Source organism: Corythoichthys intestinalis, chromosome 2, assembly GCF_030265065.1.
Source record: "Corythoichthys intestinalis isolate RoL2023-P3 chromosome 2, ASM3026506v1, whole genome shotgun sequence".
NCBI lineage: Eukaryota > Metazoa > Chordata > Actinopteri > Syngnathiformes > Syngnathidae > Corythoichthys > Corythoichthys intestinalis.
In genome coordinates, this window is record NC_080396.1 from 45,742,169 (window position 1) to 45,764,623 (window position 22,455).

Sequence of the window (22,455 nt, forward strand, 5' to 3'; positions counted from 1 at the left end):
CTGGACTGAGTGAGTAAGTGCAGTTGCTCTGTCGCCAGTTGCTCCCAATCCAACGCATCACGTTAAAGGTTTTATTGGCACAAAATAACAGCATAAATAAATTAATTTACCTAGGATAAGAGAGTAACTTTAATTAAAGTTGGGAGTGGTGTACTGTATGTTGCCTGAATCAAACAACAACTTGCACCCACCCCGGAGAGTTATGCTTTAACCGTCTTTATACTGTAAATGCTACTTGGAATCTGAAAATAAATGAGTAAAATTCGGTGGCCAATTTATTGGATGATTGTAATTCCCTTTTATGAACAGTTGGTGAACAGAATGTGTTTATGCAGATTTCTTAACTTGTGTATTTAATCTTGACGCACACTAGAATATAGCAAAATTATACGGCACAGGATGGGCCCGGCACTGACCCTGAAAGGACACCACAAATGACATTTAAACAAGATGAAAACACATCACTATTTATTTATTTATTTATTTATTTATTTATTTTAACACTCCTGTTCTACTCAGGGTTACTGACACATTTGACCCTCGGTGTCAATTTCACCCCAATGGCTTTTTGCCTCCAGAGATTGTTATATTTTTGTTGTTGTAAAGTAAACGTTACTTGCTTTATTTAATGAATACATACTAGTATACAGTATAGTCACTTGATGATACAGGTTGCCCCCTCCTCTAGCGCAGTACTTCTCAAATAGTGGGGCGCGCCCCCCTGGGGGGGCGCAGAGCAATGCCAGGGGGGGCGCATATGACCTCGGGGAACATGTTTTATGTGTTTTTTTTGGGGTTTTTTTTTTTTTTGCCGTACTGGAATAAAGTGTACTTGCACATCCACTCAGTAGGTGGCAGTGGCACTCTCATTTTCAGAGTGCGCGCAGTATTTTTGAACTAAGGAAGAGCACTCAGCACACACAGACAACAGATATGAAGAGCAGTGTGCCACCGCCGTTTTCGAAAGCCGTTTTCCGACCGGACTCACTCACGCAGCGACCCACTGTCTTGTCCGGTTCTAACGTCGCCGCCCGAGAAGTGCCATTTTCGGCTTGGGATCGTCACGACGACTGCCCTCACCTACGGTTCTACCTCGGCCGCCGTGAATGCGCTTTTTTCGTGCCGTTTGCCTTTTAGCTTTGACTTTTAATACAGTGGGTGATGATGAAAGACCACTGTTTACTGTGTCTAAAAATAATTATAGCAGACAGCAAGAAGCCAAATCAATTAAGACGCCACTTAAAGACATTAGACCCCAATCTCATTGTTAAGCCGCTTGATTTTTTCAGTGAAAACGTGCCGAATATTGCCAACAATCGTCCTGCTTTGTCAGTGTTATATCAGTAAGCCAGTGAGCATTGTTAGCATGCTAATTGAAAAATAACTCCACATCATTGCAAAGGAGGTAAATACTGTGAGCAGCAAAAATAAAAACTGTCCTGTCCAAGGACATTCCCCCCCCCCCCCCCCCCCCCCTTTTATTCAGATTTGTTTTTTGGGTCAAATTTTTTGGCACATTGTCCTCATGAGTGAATGTTTCTAATCAATTTTAATTTGGTATTATTTACTGATTTTATTACATTTTATTTTTCAGTTTCAAATGGTCAAAAATGTACCTTGAGTGTATTTTTTAGTTTGGATGTGATTTTTTTTTTTTTTTTAAATTCAGGCAAATTGATGCACATCAAGTCTTCTCTGTTACAAACAAAACAATGTTTATAATAAAGTTATACTTTATTATAAGTTGATCTATGTTACTTTTTTTCTTTATTAGAAAAAAAGGACACAATGTTAGGCAGATGCGTATTTATAATAGTAATTTTATAGACAAATGATACTATTTACAGTGGCGGCAGAGAGTTTGGGGGGGCGCGAAACATTTACGTCTTCCTTGGGGGGGGCGTGACAGAAAATAATTGAGAAGCACTGCTCTAGCGTCACCACGAGGCCTATCATGGTTTGAGTTCTGTATTGTTTTTGCCCTAGTGTGTCTTGTCCTTGTCCATTGTTTTCACGTTGTGGCTTGCTCCGTGTATATCCACCAATCTGCTTCCTCTCGTGTCACTCACCTGTGCGTCATTGTCTCTTCACACCTTGTCTGTGTATTGAAGCTCCCCGTTTTTGTTCAATGCTTTTTGCAACATCGTCTATGTCAGCCTCCTATCCCTGCGTGTTTTTGTGCCCTTGTCTTTCCCTTCATTCAAATAAGTTCTAAGTTTAGTGTTTTGATACCAGTCTTTTGTTTACCTTAGAGTTTTTTGATCATGTAGTTTTTTTTTTGTACTTTGTTTTTTGTCAATTTCAATTAAACATTTTTGCCCAACACCTGTCTACCTCGCCTCCGTTCCCTGACAAGGCCAAGCCTTTAATTTAAAATAAATGCATCATGAAAGAATTTGCATGATTGCATCCACATCTTTTCTAAATTTCTGACAACTGACTACAAGATGAGCCCTATTGATTATTGGTGATGGTATGACCTTTTTCCTAACACTAGAATTAGTGTATATTTAAAATCTTTCATCCTATTATATTTTTTATAATTGGGGTGGAATTCTGTGCCTTTTAGAGCAGGGGTGTCAAAATCTTTGGTTTTGGCAGGGGCCGAATAAACAATGGCACTGAAATATAAGCATTCAAAGCTACTGTAGTCCTTTCAGTTTAAGTCAGACATGTCCAAAGTCCTGCCCGGGGGCCAAATGTGGCCCATGGTCAAATTTCATCCGGCCCCCGGCCTCTGTCATGAAATCAATAACGTCTGGCCCGCACACAGACTCAACAAATTGGTCAGCAGTACTACTACCAGCATATGAAGTAGCCTAAATGCTGCTCCTCATTTACCCACTAAAAGGCAGCAGTACTCTAAGCAACATTACACCGTGTGACCCTTTACTTCCACTTTTCTAAAATGGCAACAATTAACAAAAAAAAAAAGTTGATTGCGACGGCCAATGCTTTATGGATAGGTGGAAATTGGACTATTCCTTCACTAAAATACGCAACTGTGTCTGCCTCATTGAAAAGAGACAGTCTCTGTTTTTAAAGAGTTCAATGTGAGGCGATATTACCAAACAAGACACGCTGACATGTACGACAAGATTTCAGGGAAGATACGCAGTGAGAAATTGAAGCTAGTTTAATTTTACAGCAGCAGTATTTCGCATGAGCCCGAGAGTCGAAAGAGAACGGTACAAAGGCTAGTTGTGAGATTGTTGAAATTATTGTTTAAAAAAAATATTAAAGCAAATGTGGCACACAGAATGGCTTGCTGAAATTTGCTCAAATATATTGTTCTACGTAAAGGACGTCAACCCCTTTGCAAAACGTTTGGACACCCCTGGTTTAAGTGAATTGGATGCATGTCGTTGTCAATGGCAGGCAATGAATTAATTTTGCATCAGTTCCATTGTTTTAAGATACTAACCCTGAAATTCCAACATCTCCGTGTGCACTGTGCTCTTCTGCATTCCGAACGACGCAACAAATACGTTTGTATTTTAATCAATAGGACGTGGTCCACATGATCCGCTCAGCTCTGATCCGGTTCCGCTGGAGTCCGTCCTCTCCGGTCCATCAAAACTAAAATACTTACAAGGTCTATTTTCTAATCCGTCAACCTGCGGCTGGATCAAGTCCTGCCGTTTAGCACGCACCAAACAGGAAATATAACGCCAGCAATATCGGGTCTTTCAAAGGAAATAATGTTTATAAAAATAATACGCATCTAATTTTTAGTATATATATTTTTTAATTTATGCAAAATAAAATGTATATAAGTCATTTGCATGGGATGTACAGTGCTTGTGTTTTTCCAAGCAATAAAATATATTTCAAAATGAATAAAGGAAATTATATTCTTTGGCAATGTCAGCAACGTTTGTCAGTGTGACCCTCCTATTGGTGCCTTTGCAACGCAACGCTCCCACTGATGGGTTACTGACATCACGATTGTACAGTATATAGTTAGTATGTGAGGAAAATGAGGGAAAATAAAAAATTAGGAGATGGAGGTTGGGGTTATAGCTGTTTTTGTTAACTTTTATTTTGCAAATCATTGAAACAATACAATTTTGAATGAAAATCAGTTTTTGTATGTGTTATAGAAATAACTGATCAAAACCGTTTTCTTTTCATTTCAGTAGTTTTGACCCCCCCAACCCCCCCCCAAAAAAAAACAAAAACAAAAAAAAACTAAAATTTCTGGCTCCGTGGCGACCTTCACGTCGGGGAGTTCCGGCAAGAAATTCTAACCTCTTTCACCCCTGCCGATAGGTGTGTCGATTCACCATCGCAACGCTCCCATTGGTGGAGAAAAGTGAGCCTGACTCCTGTGCTGATTTACTAAAGCAACATTCTTTTACCAATTTTTGCAAGCGCTACAGTATTAATTAGTTTTTTATTTTAGAACTGATATAATATATAATTATATAAATATAATAAATAATATATATAAATAGTTTTCCGTACCATTTTGCAACGTAACTCAATGAGCGACAGGTGACTAGCCAATAACATGATACAGTTCCTTTACTTGCGCTACGCAGCCAATCGTAGCACTGACTGTGTTGTGCATATGTGCCCTGCCCATATGCACCATGCAAGTTAGCTAGCTAACAACAGTGCAGCAGAGTTAGCAGACGCAAATGCTAACCCCTTATCATGGCAAAAGGAATGGTAAGCGATACTACACTCATCAAGTCAATGTAAAAAAGATATGTGGTTCTTTTAAAATGGAATGGCTCTTGGAGTATGTGCAAACATAAGAGGCGGTGAAACTGAGTGAGATTTTTTATGTTTTTTTTTTTTTTTTTTTTTTAACCTGTCCTGTATACACTACAAATTTATAAGCAGGACTCTCACATATAGGATAGTACACATCTTATGAACAACAAGATTTTGGTCTTTTTTATTTTAAGTGAGCCAAATCAATTATATTTAAATTAAAATAATGAATATTGCTGCTGTAATTTCATTCGTTCAACAAGCATGTAACTTGCTATGATCCGAGGTTTTGATCAGGCGTGATACTGATGTGTGGCCACCGTGTACACATCTGATGTTGCTCACCGTGTTCCGCAGTGTGCTCAGACACATGTATAATTAGAGGGAACATTGCATGAGACCCTGTCAAAATCATGCTTAATCAGTTGTCTGTAACAAATTTGGAAATGTCATAAAATATGGAGACCAAAAAAAGTGAAGCCTCATTTTTTGAATATTAAACAATGTTTTATTTTTATTTTTTAATCCCAACTGTTACAGGAAGGTTGACATCAGCCATCACCTTAGTTTGACGTCACTAGGAAACGGTCTGCTTGGATCCAGGTTAAAGTTCTATAATTATTAGGGGGAAAATGTTTGGCATTCCAGAAATATTTTGGCGGTGGTACGTACCTTGTGGTCAATGTGGTGTCGTTTTTTTAAAACATGGCGTCTGCCAACGAGACCCATCAGACAACTTACTATTTCGAGATGAGAATGCTCCAGCGACCACCACACGCCACCCTGTTCCACTCCCTTCTCGGACACCTGTTTGGATCCATCTTGCCGGACGAGATACTCGACCGCTACTTCTCAAACGTCATCGAACCCCGTCTTGTCTGGAGTTCGGCTCCTTCCCACCCAGTCTGTGGCTGCCGCCTCTGGAGTCTCGTCCATTCAGCTCTCACTCGGACTATCCGCTCGTTTGGCCCAAACTGCACATTTTGACCCGGTTTCCCTGTGGACCTATGGCAGAGGCTGTGCGACCCGAGGACTACTGCGACGAGGTGTTGGAGGACGAATTCGGCGAGATCATCAAGTGTCGCTCTGGTAAGGCATTATTAGTGTGTACGCGTTTGGAAGGCAAACTACTTACTTTACTAAATTTCTGGCGTTTTTGTTGTTGTTTTTTTTTTTTAATTTAATTTTTGTTTAAAAACTCACACTAGAAATACTGATTCCCATACCTTACTGACGTAATAAAAGTTAAGACCACATGTTCTAAGGTACAAAATTAAAATTGTGTGGTTTATTTTACTGACAATACATTTTTGATATTATTACACATAAAAAAAATAAATTTGGGATGTTGCTTTTATAAATGTCCATATAGATATACAGTATATATTTGGGCTGTCAAACGATTAAAATTTTTAATCGAGTTAATCACGGCTTAAAAATCAATTAATTGTAATTAATCGCAATTCCAACCATCTCTAAAATATGCCATATTTTTCTGTAAATTATTGTTGGAATGGAAAGAAGACACAAGACGGACATAAACATTTGACATACTGTACATAAGTACTGTATTTGTTTATTATAGCAATAAATCCACAAGATGGTATTAACATCATTAACATTTACGTGTATTTTGCATAGCTATTTGATTGAGAATGCCAGTTGTCTTTGCATTGAGCGCTTTTCTTTTTGTGAACATTATTTTTTTGAGGGATAGGAATATTATCTTTGTTGTGCTTTCACTAAATGATACTGTAGCGACCTAACTGTTCCGACCAAATGCATCATTGGAAGTTGGGCAGCCATGACTGTCAGTGGTGGCCGCAAATGGTATACAGTATGTTCTGCGTTGTGTTCAATTAGGCGTGTTAAAAAAAGTACTTCTCCTGCTCCGCCCAAATGCATGATGGGAAGTTGGGCAACCATGACTGTCAGTGGTGGCTGCAATTGGTATAGAGTATGTTCTGCGTCGTGTCCAACTAGGCGTGTTAAGAAAAAGAACGCATACTGCTCCGCCCAAATGCATGATGGGAAGTTGGGCAACCATGACTGTCAGTGGTGGCCGCAAATGGTATACAGTATGTTCTTCGTTGTGTTCAATTAGGCGTGGTAAGAGAAAGATCGCCTCTTGCGCCGCTCAAATGCATGATGGGAAGTTGGGCAACCATGGCTGTTAGTATTGGCTGCCAAAGCTTAAGCCAATAAAAGGCCTGGTCCAATGAACGTCTGTGTCCACTCGCATTTCTTTGTCTTTTGCTCTCAATGTGCCAAAACGGCGTCATTGTAAACGGTCTGAGGCAACGCATGAACGGGTCATTCTGTTTATGCGTTAATTGCGTCATATATTTTAACGTGATTAATTAAAAAATTTAAGTACCGCCCGTTAACGCGATGTTTGACAAACCTAATATATATTATACATAAACTATGGTTGATCTCAACCACACTTGACTTTATTATACAGATATTTATTTTCATATGTAGTAAATGTGAACAATTAGTCAAAAAACTATTTACTGCTTGAAGAAAGTGTAGATACCTGAAATCATATTTCATGGCGATTTTTTTGCACCACAGATCACTGATTGAATGTTCATTTTTTTTCTCCATGTGAATGATTTGTGTCACGGAATTAACCTGTGTGTTGCCTTTAGAATACATTACAGCATGGCGATCATTTTTAATCTAGTACAATCTAAGTCTTACATAGTAGATTTAATCCAGTTATTTCATTAAATTCATTCCAACCAGATCTGCTTCTAGTCAATTGTTGTTTGATATAATTGTAATTTAAAATTTAGAACTGAATCCTGAAGAAAAACAAAACCAATACAAAATGGTGCAAGTGACCAGATTAAAGAGTGGTTCGCCATTTCTTTTGAAATATACTGTATGTGCAAAGCATACGTAGTGTCCTTTCTTCAGTTGTCTTGGCTTTACATACGCAAAACAAAACTGTACTGGGTTTGGCCTAGCACTTTGAATGCTGTGGGAAACTTGGAGCCGTGTATTGGCGGCGTGCATTGCTAAATCGAGGCAGTTTATGACATAGTAAATTTACATTTACACTTCCAAGTGTTGACACAGAAATAACATCCATAACTTATTTAACAACTGCATGCTTTGTGTACTGTATGTGGAGGACACAAGCGAAGCCATGCACCTGTCGAAAGGTGGGTGCAGTGAACACAATAGTGCTCCTTCAGACAAGGGACACTATTTATGTTGTATCTACAGTGAGAATTGTCACACAAATACAGTAGTGTTGAGATATTAGCAGAATCTTCTGCAGGTGTCGCCCACTATAAACTTTATTTTTCCATTTCATTTCTGGTATCATCTTGACACACTTGTGGCCACTTGCATTTGACGTTGGCAATATTTATAAGCATATATAATTTCCCTTTCCCATGGCTTACCATTTGACATTGGATGCGGGTTGCAAAATTGTCGCCAACAAGAGCGTAAATGCTTCCACAAGTAAACCTTTCCATGGTGCCGGTTCTCAAACTGAAGCAGAAATTCACTCAGGAACAAAATAACTTCTTGCCAGATTACAATTTTGCAACACTGCTGCTGTAATGTCAATAAGCATTTAATGACATGTTCACGAAAATGGAAAAGCCTTAAAATCTTAAATGCTTTTGGCCTAATGTTAGGGCTGTACGATATTGGAGAAAACTGACACTAAGACTGGGGGTTTGCGATTTTAAAACTAAAAGAATTTTCACCAGGTGACTTGAATAGCTCTGTTTGGGAAAATTTTTATTGTCTCACCATGACCAAATTGTATTCCTGTCATACCATTTAATCCAGGCTAAGGGAGTTCATCTGTGGATGATGAAGATAGCTGTACAGTATACAATATATACAGTGGGGCAAATAAGTATTTAGTCAACCACTAATTGTGCAAGTTCTTCCACTTGACAATATTAGCGAGGCCTGTAATTGTCAACATGGGTAAACCTCAACCACGAGAGACAAAATGTGTAGGAAAAAAAAACAGAAAATCACCTTGTTTGATTTTTAAAGAATTTATTTGCAAATCATGGTGGCAAATAAGTATTTGGTCAAACCAAAAGTTCATCTCAATACTTTGTTATGTACCCTTTGTTGGCAATAACGGAGGCCAAACGTTTTCTGTAACTCTTCACAAGTTTTTCACACACTGTTGCTGGTATTTTGGCCCATTCCTTCGTGCAGATCTCCTCTAGAGCAGTGATGTTTTGGGGCAGTCGTTGGGCAACACAGACTTTCAACTCCCTCCACAGATTTTCTATGGGACTGAGATCTGGGGACTGGTTAGGCCACTCCAGGACCTTGAAATGCTTCTTACGAAGCCACTCCTTTGTTGCCCTGGCTGTGTGTTTGGGATCACTGTCATGCTGAAAGACCCAGCCACATCTCATCTTCAATGCCCTTGCTGATGGAAGGAGATTTTCACTCAAAATCTCGCGATACATGGCCCCATTCATTCTTTCCTTTACACAGATCAGTCGTCCTGGTCCCTTTGCAGAAAAACAGCCCCAAAGCATGATGTTTCCACCCCCATGCTTCACAGTAGGTATGGTGTTCTTCGAATGCAATTCACTATTCTTTCTCCTCCAAACACGAGAACCTGTGTTTCTACCAATTTTTACATTTTGGTTTCATCTGACCATAACACATTCTCCCAGTCCTCTTCTGGATCATCCAAATGCTCTCTAGCGAACCGCAGATGGGCCTGGACGTGTACTTTCTTCAGCAGGGGGACACGTCTGGTAGTGCAGGATTTGAATCACTGGCGGCGCATTGTGTTACTGATAGTAACCTTTGTTACTGTGGTCCCAGCTCTATGTAGGTCATTCACTAGGTCCCCCCGAGTGTTTCTAGGATTTTTGCTCACTGTTCTTGTTATCATTTTGACGCCACGGGGTGAGATCTTGCATGGAGCCCCAGATTGAGGGAGATTATCAGTGGTTTTGTATGTCTTCCATTTTCTAATAATTGCTCCCACAGTTGATTCCTTTACACCAAGCGTTTTACCTATTGCAGAGTCAGTCTTCCCAGCCTGGTGCAGGTCTACAATTTTGTCTCTGGTGTCCTTCGACAGCTCTTTGGTCTTGGCCATGTAGTGGAGTTTGGAGTGTGACTGACTGAGGATGTGGACAGGTGTCTTTTATACTGATAATGAGTTAAAACAGGTGCCATTAATACAGGTAACGAGTGGAGCCTTGTTAGACCTCGTTAGAAGAAGTTAGACCTCTTTGACAGCCAGAAATCTTGCTTGTTTGTAGGTGACCAAATACTTATTTTCCACTGTAATTTGGAAATAAATTATTTAAAAATCAAACAGTGTGATTTTCTGGGGTTTTTTTCACATTCTGTCTCTCATGGTTGAAGTTTACCCATGTTGACAATTACAGGCCTCTCTAATCTTTTCAAGTAGGAGAAGTTGCACAATTGGTGGTTGACTAAATACTTATTTGCCCCACTGTATAATATTACTGGTTTTATGAAGCAAAACAAAAATGTGTTTAAAAAAAACAACGACAATTGCATGTTCTGCGATGGAACTATTGCGCATGCGTGCATCGCAATGCCGTTGTTCAAACGGTATATTGTGCAGGCCTACCTAACGTCTTCCAAATGATCATGCAAACAAAATAGAAAAAAAGGAAGTGCATTGTGACCTTTTGAACATTCTGTACACATTTCTTGTAGGGAACCTCTGGGCACCTTACAATACGATTTGCGATACATGACTCACTATATGGTCATGCAACAATTATCAATACATTAGTCAAGAAATCAACCTACAATAGTCTACAATACAACTATTACAGTTGCTATTTCTGAGTGGAAATTAAAAAACAAAAAAAAACAAAACATATACCGTATACTGTACACTGTATGTTTTATTTTTTGCACTTTCACAGACAATCTGTCAAAAACTACTGTCTTCCTCCCAGACTTTTTCGCACATACGCCAAAGTAATGTTCCTTTATTTACCTGAGTTGTGGACATCACCCAGAACTTTAGCACGTCACGACCTAATCAACTGTTTCGAAATTTCTTGGGTGGCATTGTGTCTGAATGCTGAGTGCAGGTTATATACCGTGTCAGAGCACAGAGTCTGATGACATAGCTATCATATCACACTACATTTGTTCATTTTACTTTAATACGAAACAACATTTGACAAAATGTATACTAATAACCTTTTAACTAACTTAACCAATTAGATCAGACAACTGTTCGCCGATTTTAGGACTTTGGAAGAGACTGTTGACCGTTGAATGGGATGTCGCAGGACTAAGCAAAGGCAGTTCACAGCATGTTTTCCTTGTATTATTACAGAGTATTATTATTTTAAATAAATGTTGTGATTGTGAACGTGTCGTTGTTCAGTGATTCTCGCAAGTGAGTGGGTCAGATCGGTACAGTAATAAATTTGATTTCTTCAGCAGAATCTAAAAAAAAAAAGTAAACAGACATGACTTCATACCAGAGTCGTATTCTGCATATGAAGCTGTCGAGGCAGGTGAATACAGCTACTTTTCCTTATTTCTGAAAACCGCTGATCCGGGTAAGTACCACTACATTTCTCCATGTCTGAAAGCCATTACCCGGGTAGGTAGTGAGCCACAGTACCCGGTAATGTTTCTGAAAATTATGTCTGAAAGCAGCATACAATATTTCAGTGCATTTTTGGAAATTAAGACAGTAGCACTACGGTATATTATTGCAACATTGTTGTAAACAATTGAGTTATTAAACAGACACTTTAGTAGTGGAAAATTTAAGTTGCATTTATTTATCAGTGTCCCTTTTGTAAAATGATATATCGATTCATTGCAGGAGTTTATCAATAACTTATTGGGATATAAAGTATTGCGATATATCACCATATTGATACATTGTTACACCACTAATTTCTTGGCGTATACATTATCTCCAACAACGATAAAAGTAGGGCTGTCAAACAATTAAAATTTTTAATTGAGTTAATCTCAGTTTAAAAAATATTTAATCGTAATTCATTTCAATTCAAACCATCACTAAAATATGACATATTCTTCAGGAAATTATTGTTGGAATGGAAAGATAAGACACAAGACGGATATACAGTGCTGCTCAAAAGTTTGTGAACCCCCTCAACATTTTGGAATTTTCTATTATTTCAACCTGATTTCCTAATCAATCAATTCAGTAGTTTTTTTTTGTTTTTTTAACAGTTGTGTTGTCGAGACTAAATTAAAAAGAGTTTTCATCAACTGATGTAGGTGCAAAATTGAACTGTTTGGTCACAACCAAAACCGCCATGTCTGGCGAAAAGTCAACACTGCATACCACCAAAAGAACCTTCTCCCAACAGTGAAGCATGGAGGTGGGAATGTCAAGATCTGGGCTTGCTTTTCATCCTCAGGACCTGGACAACTCCACATAGTCCAGGGAATCATGAATTCTGAGGAATATTGTCAAATCCTAGAACATAACCTGACGCCATCTGTTTTGAAGTTAAAGCTTGGCAGAAGGTGGATCATGCAACATGATAATGATCCAAAGCATTCCAGCAATACAACCAAGGAATGGCTGAAAAAGAAGAAGATTCGTGTTCTGGACTGGCCCAGTCAAAGTCCTGACCTAAATCCCATTGAAATGCTGTGGCGGGACCTGAAGCGAGCAGTTCATGCCAGACGCCCATCAAACCTCTCTCAACTGACTGCGTTCTGCAAGGAAGAATGGGCAAAAATCCCCCAAAGTAGATGTGAGAGGCTGATTAGTCACTACAGAAACCGTTTGGTTGAGGTAATCTCTGCAAAAGGAGGCGCAATATCCTATTAACTGAAGGGGTTCACATACTTTTGCACACATGATATCTGAGTTTTTCTTAAATCAACCACTTTTGTTAAATAAAGAATGACAATATAACTATTTCTTTTGTTTCAGTCCATTATTTGGAATGTCAGTATTGTGGATTTGGGTATAACTTAACATTTAATAAGGTTATTTTAGTTTTTTTTACAAAAAATCTGACCATCGCTGTGGGGTTCACAAACTTTCGAGCAGCACTGTATACATTCAACATACTGTAAATAAGTACTGTATTTGTTTATTATGACAATAAATCCACAAGATGGCATTAACATTATTCACATTCTTTCTGTTATAGTGATCCTCGGATAGAAAGACTTGAACTTCTTAAAAGATAAATGTTAGTACAAGTTATAGTAATTTTACATTAAAACCCCTGTTAATGTTTTTGTTTTAATAAAATTGCTAAAATTTTCAATGGAAAAAATAAACTAGTAGCTTGCCATTGTTGATGTCGCTGAGCGGTGACGTCTCATGGGCACCCTGCTGTTCTCTCACAGTGTCTTTAGCTACGTAAGGTAGTGATTGAAATACACCACAAGGTGTCAAGGTGGCGAGTTTTAAATTACTTAGATATCAAGCCAATAAGTGTGTTTTGTCCCTCGACTGACGCCGTAGTTCCCCGTTTCTATTGTACTTCACAGTCATTTGAGTGATGGCTTCACAACGTACGACACCTCTGATAGTTTGTATATTGTGACTAAATATTGCCATCCAGTGTATTTGTTGAAATAAACGTAATGTTTGAGTAGAGTTTGACCAAAGTCTGAGTAAGTTTTATGTGTATTTTGCATAGCTATTTTGAATGGGAATTAACATTATTTTTTGAGAAATAGGAATATTATTTTTGTTGTGCTTTCACTAAATGATACTTATGTTTGTTGTGAAGGAGTTGCCAAAGCTTATGCCAATAAACGGCGCGGTCCATTGAACACCTGTGTCCACTCGCCTTTCTCTGCCTCTTAGCTCTCAATGTGCAAAAAACGGTGTCATTGTAATCTGTTTGAGGCAATGCATGAGCGGGTCATTCCGCGCATACGTTAAATGCGTCAAGTATTTTGACGTGATTAATTTTAAAAATTAATTACTGCCCGTTAACGCGATAAATTTGACAGCACTAGATAAAAGATAAAGTGCTAAGTTATGTTTTGATCACCATTTGTTGCGCTAGAGTTGTGCAAAAATAACTCATTTCTGCAAATGGTTTTGAAATGAAGGGTCAAATGAACAGGATTTAGCTTGGTGCCATTCATTGTTTTTAGGTTTTTTATTTTTTTGTATATCAAAAACATAGGATGCACATAAATGAATGCAGTGATGTCTAGGTGGACACCGAATCCCTGAAATTGTAATGAGATGAGGCTTGAGGTCCTCTTTTAGATGTTGTAAATACTGAAAGTCCTTGAATGGCTTACGATTGGGTGAGCTCCAGAAGAATAGACAGACTGTCTCACTCACTCTCTCTTTCCTCACCCCCACCACCAATACCATCAACTTCCACATCCTAAACTACAGCTGGTGGGTCATCTCATGCTGTAAATAGCAGTCAGCTGGCCCTGTTGGGCGGTAGTGTGCGGGATCGGATAGCTTATTGGAAGGTTGCCATGTTCTCTCCCTCTCCTCTCTTTTAACCCGTTCCCCCCATTCACGCCCATCGCTTTATTGATATCCACTAACTTTCCAGTACATCCTATTTCCTGCTCTACCCAGTTAATTGGGTGATTGCATTCTTTATGAGGGAAGAAATAGAATTTCAGGCATTGCCTTATCCTCTGCCCCCCCTCCCTGTTTGATCTTTGAGTTCCAAAATTGGCACTTATTCTATATATCAAGCTGTTCCTGCATACTCCAAGCCCAGCCCCCATCAAGATCTAGCATTCCACTTGGTGTGATGTATTATGGAGATATTTTTTAACCAGACAAGTACCAGTGTTGTGGAGATATTTCTTACCAATACCTGTATATAGATTGTTGTTGCGTAATCACTGTATCAAACACATATTGTTATTACTGCAAAATATATTACATTGTGAGTTACTGATTGTGAGTTACTGTGATTGTATTCCTTAAGCCTCCACAACAGGTCAAAATTAGAAATGTATGTTGACAATATGTGAGAATTTTCAAGTTTAGGATGTTACTTGCCCCTGCAGGAGAGAGGATCAAGGTTCCCATGTTCATTGTGGGACCACCACTGTTCCATCTTACATGGACTTCAGAAATGGAACAATCTACTGTACAACTGACTCCATCCATTATCATAAACAGATGATGGTTGCGTTTTAGCGTTAAACTCAAGTAACGGGATTTTGGCCCAGAAGATGGCAGCACAGTCCTATCGCCAGTAACAACTGTTAGTGTTCACATACATCTTTGACTAGAATCCAATAATGCTGGGGTTTACAAACCTCTCAAAGGTAGTCAGAGGTTTCAGTTCATTTTAAAACTAGGCAAATTGACCAGGTCATTCCATCAGATAAAAATTAAGACAAAAAATATATAATTTGAATCGTATAATAAAAGTATTTTTAATTAAGTAATTGTTTCATAACATTGTGGATGTAGTATATATGTAAATACTACAAGTTATCAAATGAGGCTGTGACAGGGCAACTGAAGCAATACTTTACAATACCGGTGTTTAGCTGTCTTACCTGATATGGCATGCGGTAGCCTCGTAACAGGATGTAAAATATGTGACGCTTGTGAAGTGGGATCAGTTTGACATATTAGTGTATTTTTTTGACATATTAGTGTATTCTTATGAGGACTGTATGAATGTACAGTATTAAGGTATTCCCGAGTAATCTCTTTGATTCGTTCGATTAATTCAGTACAGTAGTAATTTAGCAACAAGTACTGTTGCCTTTCATACTGAAGGCACAGATTCCTGGCCTGTGCCAGCTGTTGCTTTCTTAACCCAGGATTATTGCTGGTAAGCGTAAGGAAGGATATCCAGTTCAAAAACTGCCAAATAAATTGTTTGAGTGAGTGACTCATTGTTTCGAACCTGGATCGCAAAACTTTAATCCACTTTGGTTCATAGGTCATTTACTGGTCAAGTGGCTGATCTTAACATAATAAAGGTTTGCGCTCACTGAACAAATCTGTATATGGTTACTGTTGTTCGTTTTCATATGAACCTTATAAATGATGCGTGTGCTGTAGTCAGTCTTCCTGTGACCCTGAACAGGATAGTTGGTGAAGGTTTATGGTGTCATTTGCTAAATTTTCAACCATGACCTAATGTATATTGTATCATAAAAGAAAAATGTTTGATTCATCTATTGAGGTCATACACTGTCCAATTGGCCTGATTTGTTTAATGAGGTGAGCTTTAGTTACTTCTTTGTTTTCCCGTCATAATCTCCTTCTCACCCTTTCCCTTTCACATTGACTTTTCTCACCTCCCATTATCTCTGCCTTTTTGCTTTCATACCAATTTGTTTGTCTTATTGCTTCTAGCGCCTGCATATTGTTGTCCTGTTTTCATTCATCTATTCATCACCTATCCTCTGCATCACATTATTAAACTATTGTCAGTGATGCTCTTTCCACTTTGAATGGGTGTCTCAGGGCTAATGAAAAACAAACCGGGAAGCAGAGCAATGATTCAGGAGATGCAAGTGAAGCGATGGAAAGGTGGGATTGAAGGAATGACTCCGAGAAATGAGACGGATGGCTGGAGGGCAGATCGAGGTGGAAGGTTTGAATAGCTGATGTGGAGATGAGGAGGCTGAACTCAGCAAAAAGAATGAGCAGTGCACAGATTTTGCTTCAAGAAGAAAATTGCGAGACGTGTCAGGCGTGACAATCATCATATATATACATACCTATATATACACACACACATCTATATATATATATATATATATGTATATACTGTATATAAATATATATGTATATAATACAAGGGGGTACTTTATGAACTGGACAGATGGTGCCATTTTCAGAAGCGTTTGTTTACATTTATCATGAGAGAGGATCCATTCTGCAGCAGTGTTTTTTTTCCCTCCAACTTACAAATATAATTAAATCTTGTGATCAAAATGCAACCCATCTTTGATATCTACCGGAATAGAATCCCTTAAAGTCTGAACACGGGAAAAAAAAAAATCAAGACATGAACAGATGATAGGTGTTGTCACCAAGATGAGAGAGTAAGGACTAGGAGCCATAAAGGTGGGGTGGGGGAGTAAAGGGACAGCTCTGATTGCAGTTAATTGCTGTTCACACACAGGGCGGGTCTGAAATAATCGCTCATCAGCTCCAGTGTACTAATTCTCCTGTCTGCAGTCTCTGGGTTTAAGTTTGAGCTCAGAGGAGCATAAGCATGGCCATGCTTTAGCATTATAATTAGCATGTAGATTACATTTTAGCGCCACCACAGCACCCTCCCCATCTCCAAATTAGATGGGGATCCTCCTTGAAGACTGAGACAGGAAACCAGGACGAGAGATGACATCTTTTTAAAAATAACTGGTCCAACACTTTCAATAGACTGTCCGGTTAAATGATGCATCACGATATGGGGTGTGTGACAGCAAGGTGTCCTCTTCATCTTCTCTGATGTCATGAACTTGACCTGATACTGTCAGAACTTGGCTTACAACAGAATTCCATTTTGCTCCCTTAATATGAGAGATCTCAGTGCCTCTTTTTGCATTTAAATGAGACCCAGTGACATTGCTGTATAAATGCAATGCAGTTGAGTTGAGAATATTTTAAAGGTGAAAAATAAGAAAAATTGGATTATAATGCTTTAGTAGCCCAAAGGGATATTTTGTAATGTATTGTAATGGTAGAGTGGTGTTGATGAACTCTCCATATTGATTGCTTGTGTGCGTTTCATTGGAAACTGCCATCCATTGGCTCCCACTTGATATTGCATTGTTTAATAGGATAATCCTAAAAATTTGATCATAAAAAAAATCTCCTCTCAATCACCACTCAATGTAGTAATAAATTGGTAGTACCTAAGGCCTACCTAAGGATGTAAATCAATACAGTAATTTCAAGTCAATATGATACAGTATTGATTCTTTGGACAACGATATGATATTTTCTGGTATTACAAATTCTGCCACCATTGAATTTAATTCAAGTGGCTTCGGTTGATTTAATACGTAATTATGTACGTACACATTTTACACAATTGGTTCCCTTTCAACCATGGCAATATGAAATTGTAAGAATTAAAAAAAAAAATTGTTGCTGAAACATTTCAGACATTATACTGAAAACTAGAGTTATTAATAAAACATCAAATCTAAAAGTACGATATTGGTCCGTTTTGCTTTTTCACCATTATGATTTGATTGTACAAAACCAATCGATACAGTATATCAATCAAGCTCGATTCAATTCTACACACCTGGTAGTAAGACTTCAAGCTAGAAGGAAAGAATCTGTTAAAAAAAAAAAAGAGAAAATATTAAAGGTTTGGGCTAGTCAACCAGTTAACAGTCTAGCAACTCCACATTCTCATTCACTGGCGCTAATGTCACTCACCATGCCAAGCCAAGCCAAGCCTTTTAAAGCCATATACACTCAAAATCACAGATACTGCCACAAAACCAACCCCAATGGCGTACCGCAAGCAACACGTCACTTCCGCTCATTAATATTCATGGCATTAGCTACCGTTGCTAAGCTGGGACAAAGCTAGGACCGTTTGTCCCTAATAGGGAATGGGACGTACTACGTCATTGTTTGGACGCGCCTCCATGCTGGCAATATGATTCACTTCCGGGCCGGCAGAGTCAATGCGGATTGTAACGTGTGGTAGTGCTAAGCTAACTCTTTCGGTGTTTTAGAAAGAAAATATGGGTGCTTATTGTTGCGTTACCGGGTGCAACAGCGTCTCCTTCGACAAAAAAGGGGCTAGGAAAAATGGACTCACTTTTCACCGTTTTCCTGCATGGAGGACCAAATATCAGATCACGAAGGTACGACGGATGGCTGGATTGCAGCGGTTCGTCGGAAAAGCATTTATGATCATATTTCTGCTGGAATGAGAGTGTGTTCCTGTCATCTCTACTCTTGTAAGTTGAACGCTTTATCCACTTTTGGTTTCAATACGTTTTTGGTTTTTTTACACCGTTGTGTAAATCTGCCTCGGTAGCAATGCTCGCCTACTACGACTCACCTACCTGTTGTGTTCCTAGGTAAACCTGCTGACAACACATCCCGATTGGTCATCATCTCTCTTCTTGGATCATTTGACAAAGAAAATTTGTTCAATGGAGTGGTTCCGTTTGTCCTGTGTCGGACTCAAACAAGCCCCTGCAGCAGACACCATCTGGGTCTGCCCTTCTCGTCGATGAACTGCGGGCTTTTAACTTGTGAAAATGCAAGAACTTTAATGCACATATTTATTCTGCCTGGCTATTTAACTATGGCCAGTGACGTTTTTTTTTTTTTTTTTTTTTTTTAACCACTTTGACAAAGACACGTTTCATTGTAATGTTGAATTTATATATTCTATTATCATTTTTAAATTATAATATTCTTATTTGCACTTATGTAGACTTTAGACTGTCAATTCAAATAGTGTTGGAAAAGTTGCAATACCTAAAATAGAAATGCAAGAACTGTAAAGTACATATTTATACACCTTTATTTACCTAAGGCCACTGGATGTTTTTTAACTGCTTTGAAAAATACAGGTTTTGTTGTGATCTTGTATTTATATAGTATATAGCTTTTTATAATGTATTATGTATTATAATATTTGCTGCCCCCTGCCAGAGTGTGGGCCATTTTGTACTAAAAGGATTTTAAACTGTCAGTTCAAATACTGTGTTGGAGACTAGTACTTGCAATACTTAAAATGGAAATGCAAGAACTTTAAAGCACATATTTATCCTGTCTGGCAATTTACCCAAGGCCAGTAAATAGTGTTTTAAACTGCTTTGACAAAGACACGTTTATTGTGATCTTGTATTTGTGTATTACTTATAATTATATAATATTTGCTGCCACCGTCAGAGGGTGGGCCTTGTTTGCACTAATTTAAAGATTTTAAACTGTCAATTCAAATATCGTATTGGAGAAATTGCATTACTTGAAATAAATCTATTGCAACTTATCAGTCCTAGTTCTTGTCTACAACACTGTCCAAAAATTGTCAATGCATATTCCAAATAGAATAACAAAATTAAGTCACCTGACTTTGTAATTATTACACCTGTTTATTATGAAGACCTGAAGTAAACAACAAGCAGTTACAGTTTGTCAAGAAGTTGTTCAAGTCATGTTTTGGTATTCATATTTTATTGACTTTTCACAACAACACTTGGGATCGTGTTTGTAAGAGCAGAGCAAACTGAAGTTTCAGCGTGCACTCTTCGCCTTTCCAACCTCTCATAACGCTCCGATGTGGTGCGCTTGACCTCAGAATAACCCAAGAAGAGATATGGTGACCAATCGGGATGTGTTGTCAGCATTTCATATGCAGGTTTTCCTAGTAACACAACAGGTAGGTGAGGAGGAGGAGAAGGTTAGCATTGCTACCGAGGCAGATTTACACAACAGTAAAAAAAACCAAAAAAACCGTATTGAAACCAAAACGGATAAATCGTTCAACTTACAAGAGTAGAGATGAGGGGAATACACTCTCATTCCAGCAGAAATATGATCAAGAGAAATGCTTTTCCAACGAACCGCTGCGCCCCAGCCATCCGTCGTGCCTTCGTGATCTGATATTTGGTCCTCCATGCAGGAAAACGGTGAAAAGTGAGTCCAGTTTTCCTCGCCCTTTTTTTAGTCGTAGGAGAAGCTGTTGCACCCGGTAACACAACAATACACACACATAATTTCTTTCTAAAACACCGAAAGAGTTAGCTTAGCACGACCACACGTTACAATCCGCATTGAGTCTGCCGGCCCGGAAGTGAACATATTGCCAGCATGGAGGCGCGTCCAAACAATGACGTAGTACGTCCCATTCCCTATAGGAAATGAATGGAAATCATGTACGAAGGAGATGTTTACAGCGCTAAACCTACCAATTCTCTCCGAAAATGATGTGCCTGGTGCCAAATTGACTGGCATAGATGTGGAAGAACATAAAAATGTTCAGTTAAAAAGATGGCTTTAGTGTCGAAGGCTGAAAAAGACGAAAAAAACGAGCCAACGTAAGCATAGCTTTAGCTTTTTTTTATCGACGCGACTGACAATGACATTCTCCGGTTTCAACAAGCTATCCTTTACCATCAGCCCTGTCTTTCTTATATATCCTCTGGTTGTCCTACGTCCCTTACCGTTCCTGGGGGTAATTTAGTTAGCTTTGTGTAGCGATCGCAAATGCCACTCAGTGACAGCCAACGAACACTTTTAATGTTTTCATTGATAACACATCTTAATCCTATAATTTATTTACACTTCCCCCTTACTAAAGTTGTTTTTTATATATATATATATGTATAACAGAAACGGTAACAGTGGCAGTCAGATACCATTGTAATTTTTTTCAGGTCATTAATTGTCAGACAGAAGCAGTACGGCACAACGTTACGCTAAAAAAATTAAGTAAAAATATAAAAATGGCTTACCTCTTTGTCCTCTGAAAGACCATGCCAACCCAACATAATGTTTACTGCATATGAAACGTGAATGGATTCGCCGAGCTGGTGTTAAAGTCCGCGCAAGTTGATTCGGTTTTCACATTTTTTCCTCCCGAGTTTTTGGTTTCCGGGAATGTATGAAGACAACATCCTTCATGGTCGTAATGTCTAGAATCGTTTCTACAAGTTCCAAAAAAAGCAATGCGTGATCGGCATGTTCGTTTTTGAAAGATTACCGGCGAAAAGTAGCACTTTTTACGTTGAGTCTATGCGAGGGCGGGTCTATAATGTCCCACTTCGGCTTTACTTCCGCTTTACGATGTGACGTCACGGTCTAAAAATAGCCTGCATGCGGTACGCCATTGGACATAATTAATACCTGTACCTTACAGGCAAGTGTTCAGTAATGCAAACCGATTATTATCAAATGCTTTAATTTATTAAGAGAGTATACAGTTCTAAAAAATATTCAATAGCTGCTGCCCTAGGTCCTGTTTATCTCATAGCCTGAGAATTGCTCATGGACATCCGTAGTCTATCTGTTTGCTGGGAACGTGTCACATGTCAAATAAATTGAAGAATATAAAAGATGGTGGTCTTTATTTAATTGGATTTTATTTAATTTTCAGGCAAAGGTGCGACTCATTTGAAGCCGATATTAATTAGTCAACCTATTTTGCTGACTTTTCTTGCCACAGGGACCTGAGTCACATTTTGGAGGGTTTATCTATATGTCCTAAAACAAAAATTACTGACAGCACACGTCACAATTAGTATTGATATACATTACTGTTGTACAATTGTACAAAAGGTTGAACAATTGTTCTTGTAAAAGTATAGTTTTACCGCTGTATACAGTAGTCACAATTGGATTCTACTTCCAGTAGTTTTCAGCCTTTGTGTGTCTTCAATTATCCTCAAACATACTACAAGTATTAGAAAGAAATTCAGTTTACATGGTCTTTAAAGAAGCAGTAGGATGGCACCCTGAGCACAATAAATGACTCAAGTCAGTGTTCTGAATACTAATTGACAGTTCTAAATGTCCTGGAATGTTCAAATTTCGCCATCATCATATTGTATATTATTTTTAGTATTGACTATTGAATGATTCTATATTACTGTACATAGAAATCATATTTTTCAGTATGATGGATTTTTTTGTTAATTTGTTTGCTTCTAGCTCATTTTGGATAAGTACTTCTCCCAATTGTCCCTCGGGTTTTTGCCATTGCGCTCAATTGAAATCACTCCACCTAGACTGGGGATCATTCCCCGCGGGCTCTGTGGTCGGCATGACCATAGACA

At 38.5% G+C, this 22,455-nt stretch overlaps 1 protein-coding gene across 7 annotated transcripts in view; it reads left to right on the forward strand.

The window, feature by feature from the left end:
• Positions 1-5,552: 5,552 nt before the first annotated feature.
• The window catches only part of dmd (dystrophin), a 283,797-nt gene continuing 266,894 nt past the window's right edge, over positions 5,553-22,455 (forward strand). For 6 of the 7 annotated variants that reach the window (XM_057829988.1, XM_057829990.1, XM_057829989.1 and 3 more), the window contains exon 1: positions 5,554-5,811. In XM_057829988.1, coding sequence (XP_057685971.1) covers positions 5,730-5,811 — 82 coding nt within the window. In that variant the 5' untranslated portion in view covers positions 5,554-5,729. Of the gene's footprint in view, positions 5,812-22,455 lie in introns of all 7 variants that reach the window. The other variant, XM_057829994.1, reaches the window with a different exon arrangement.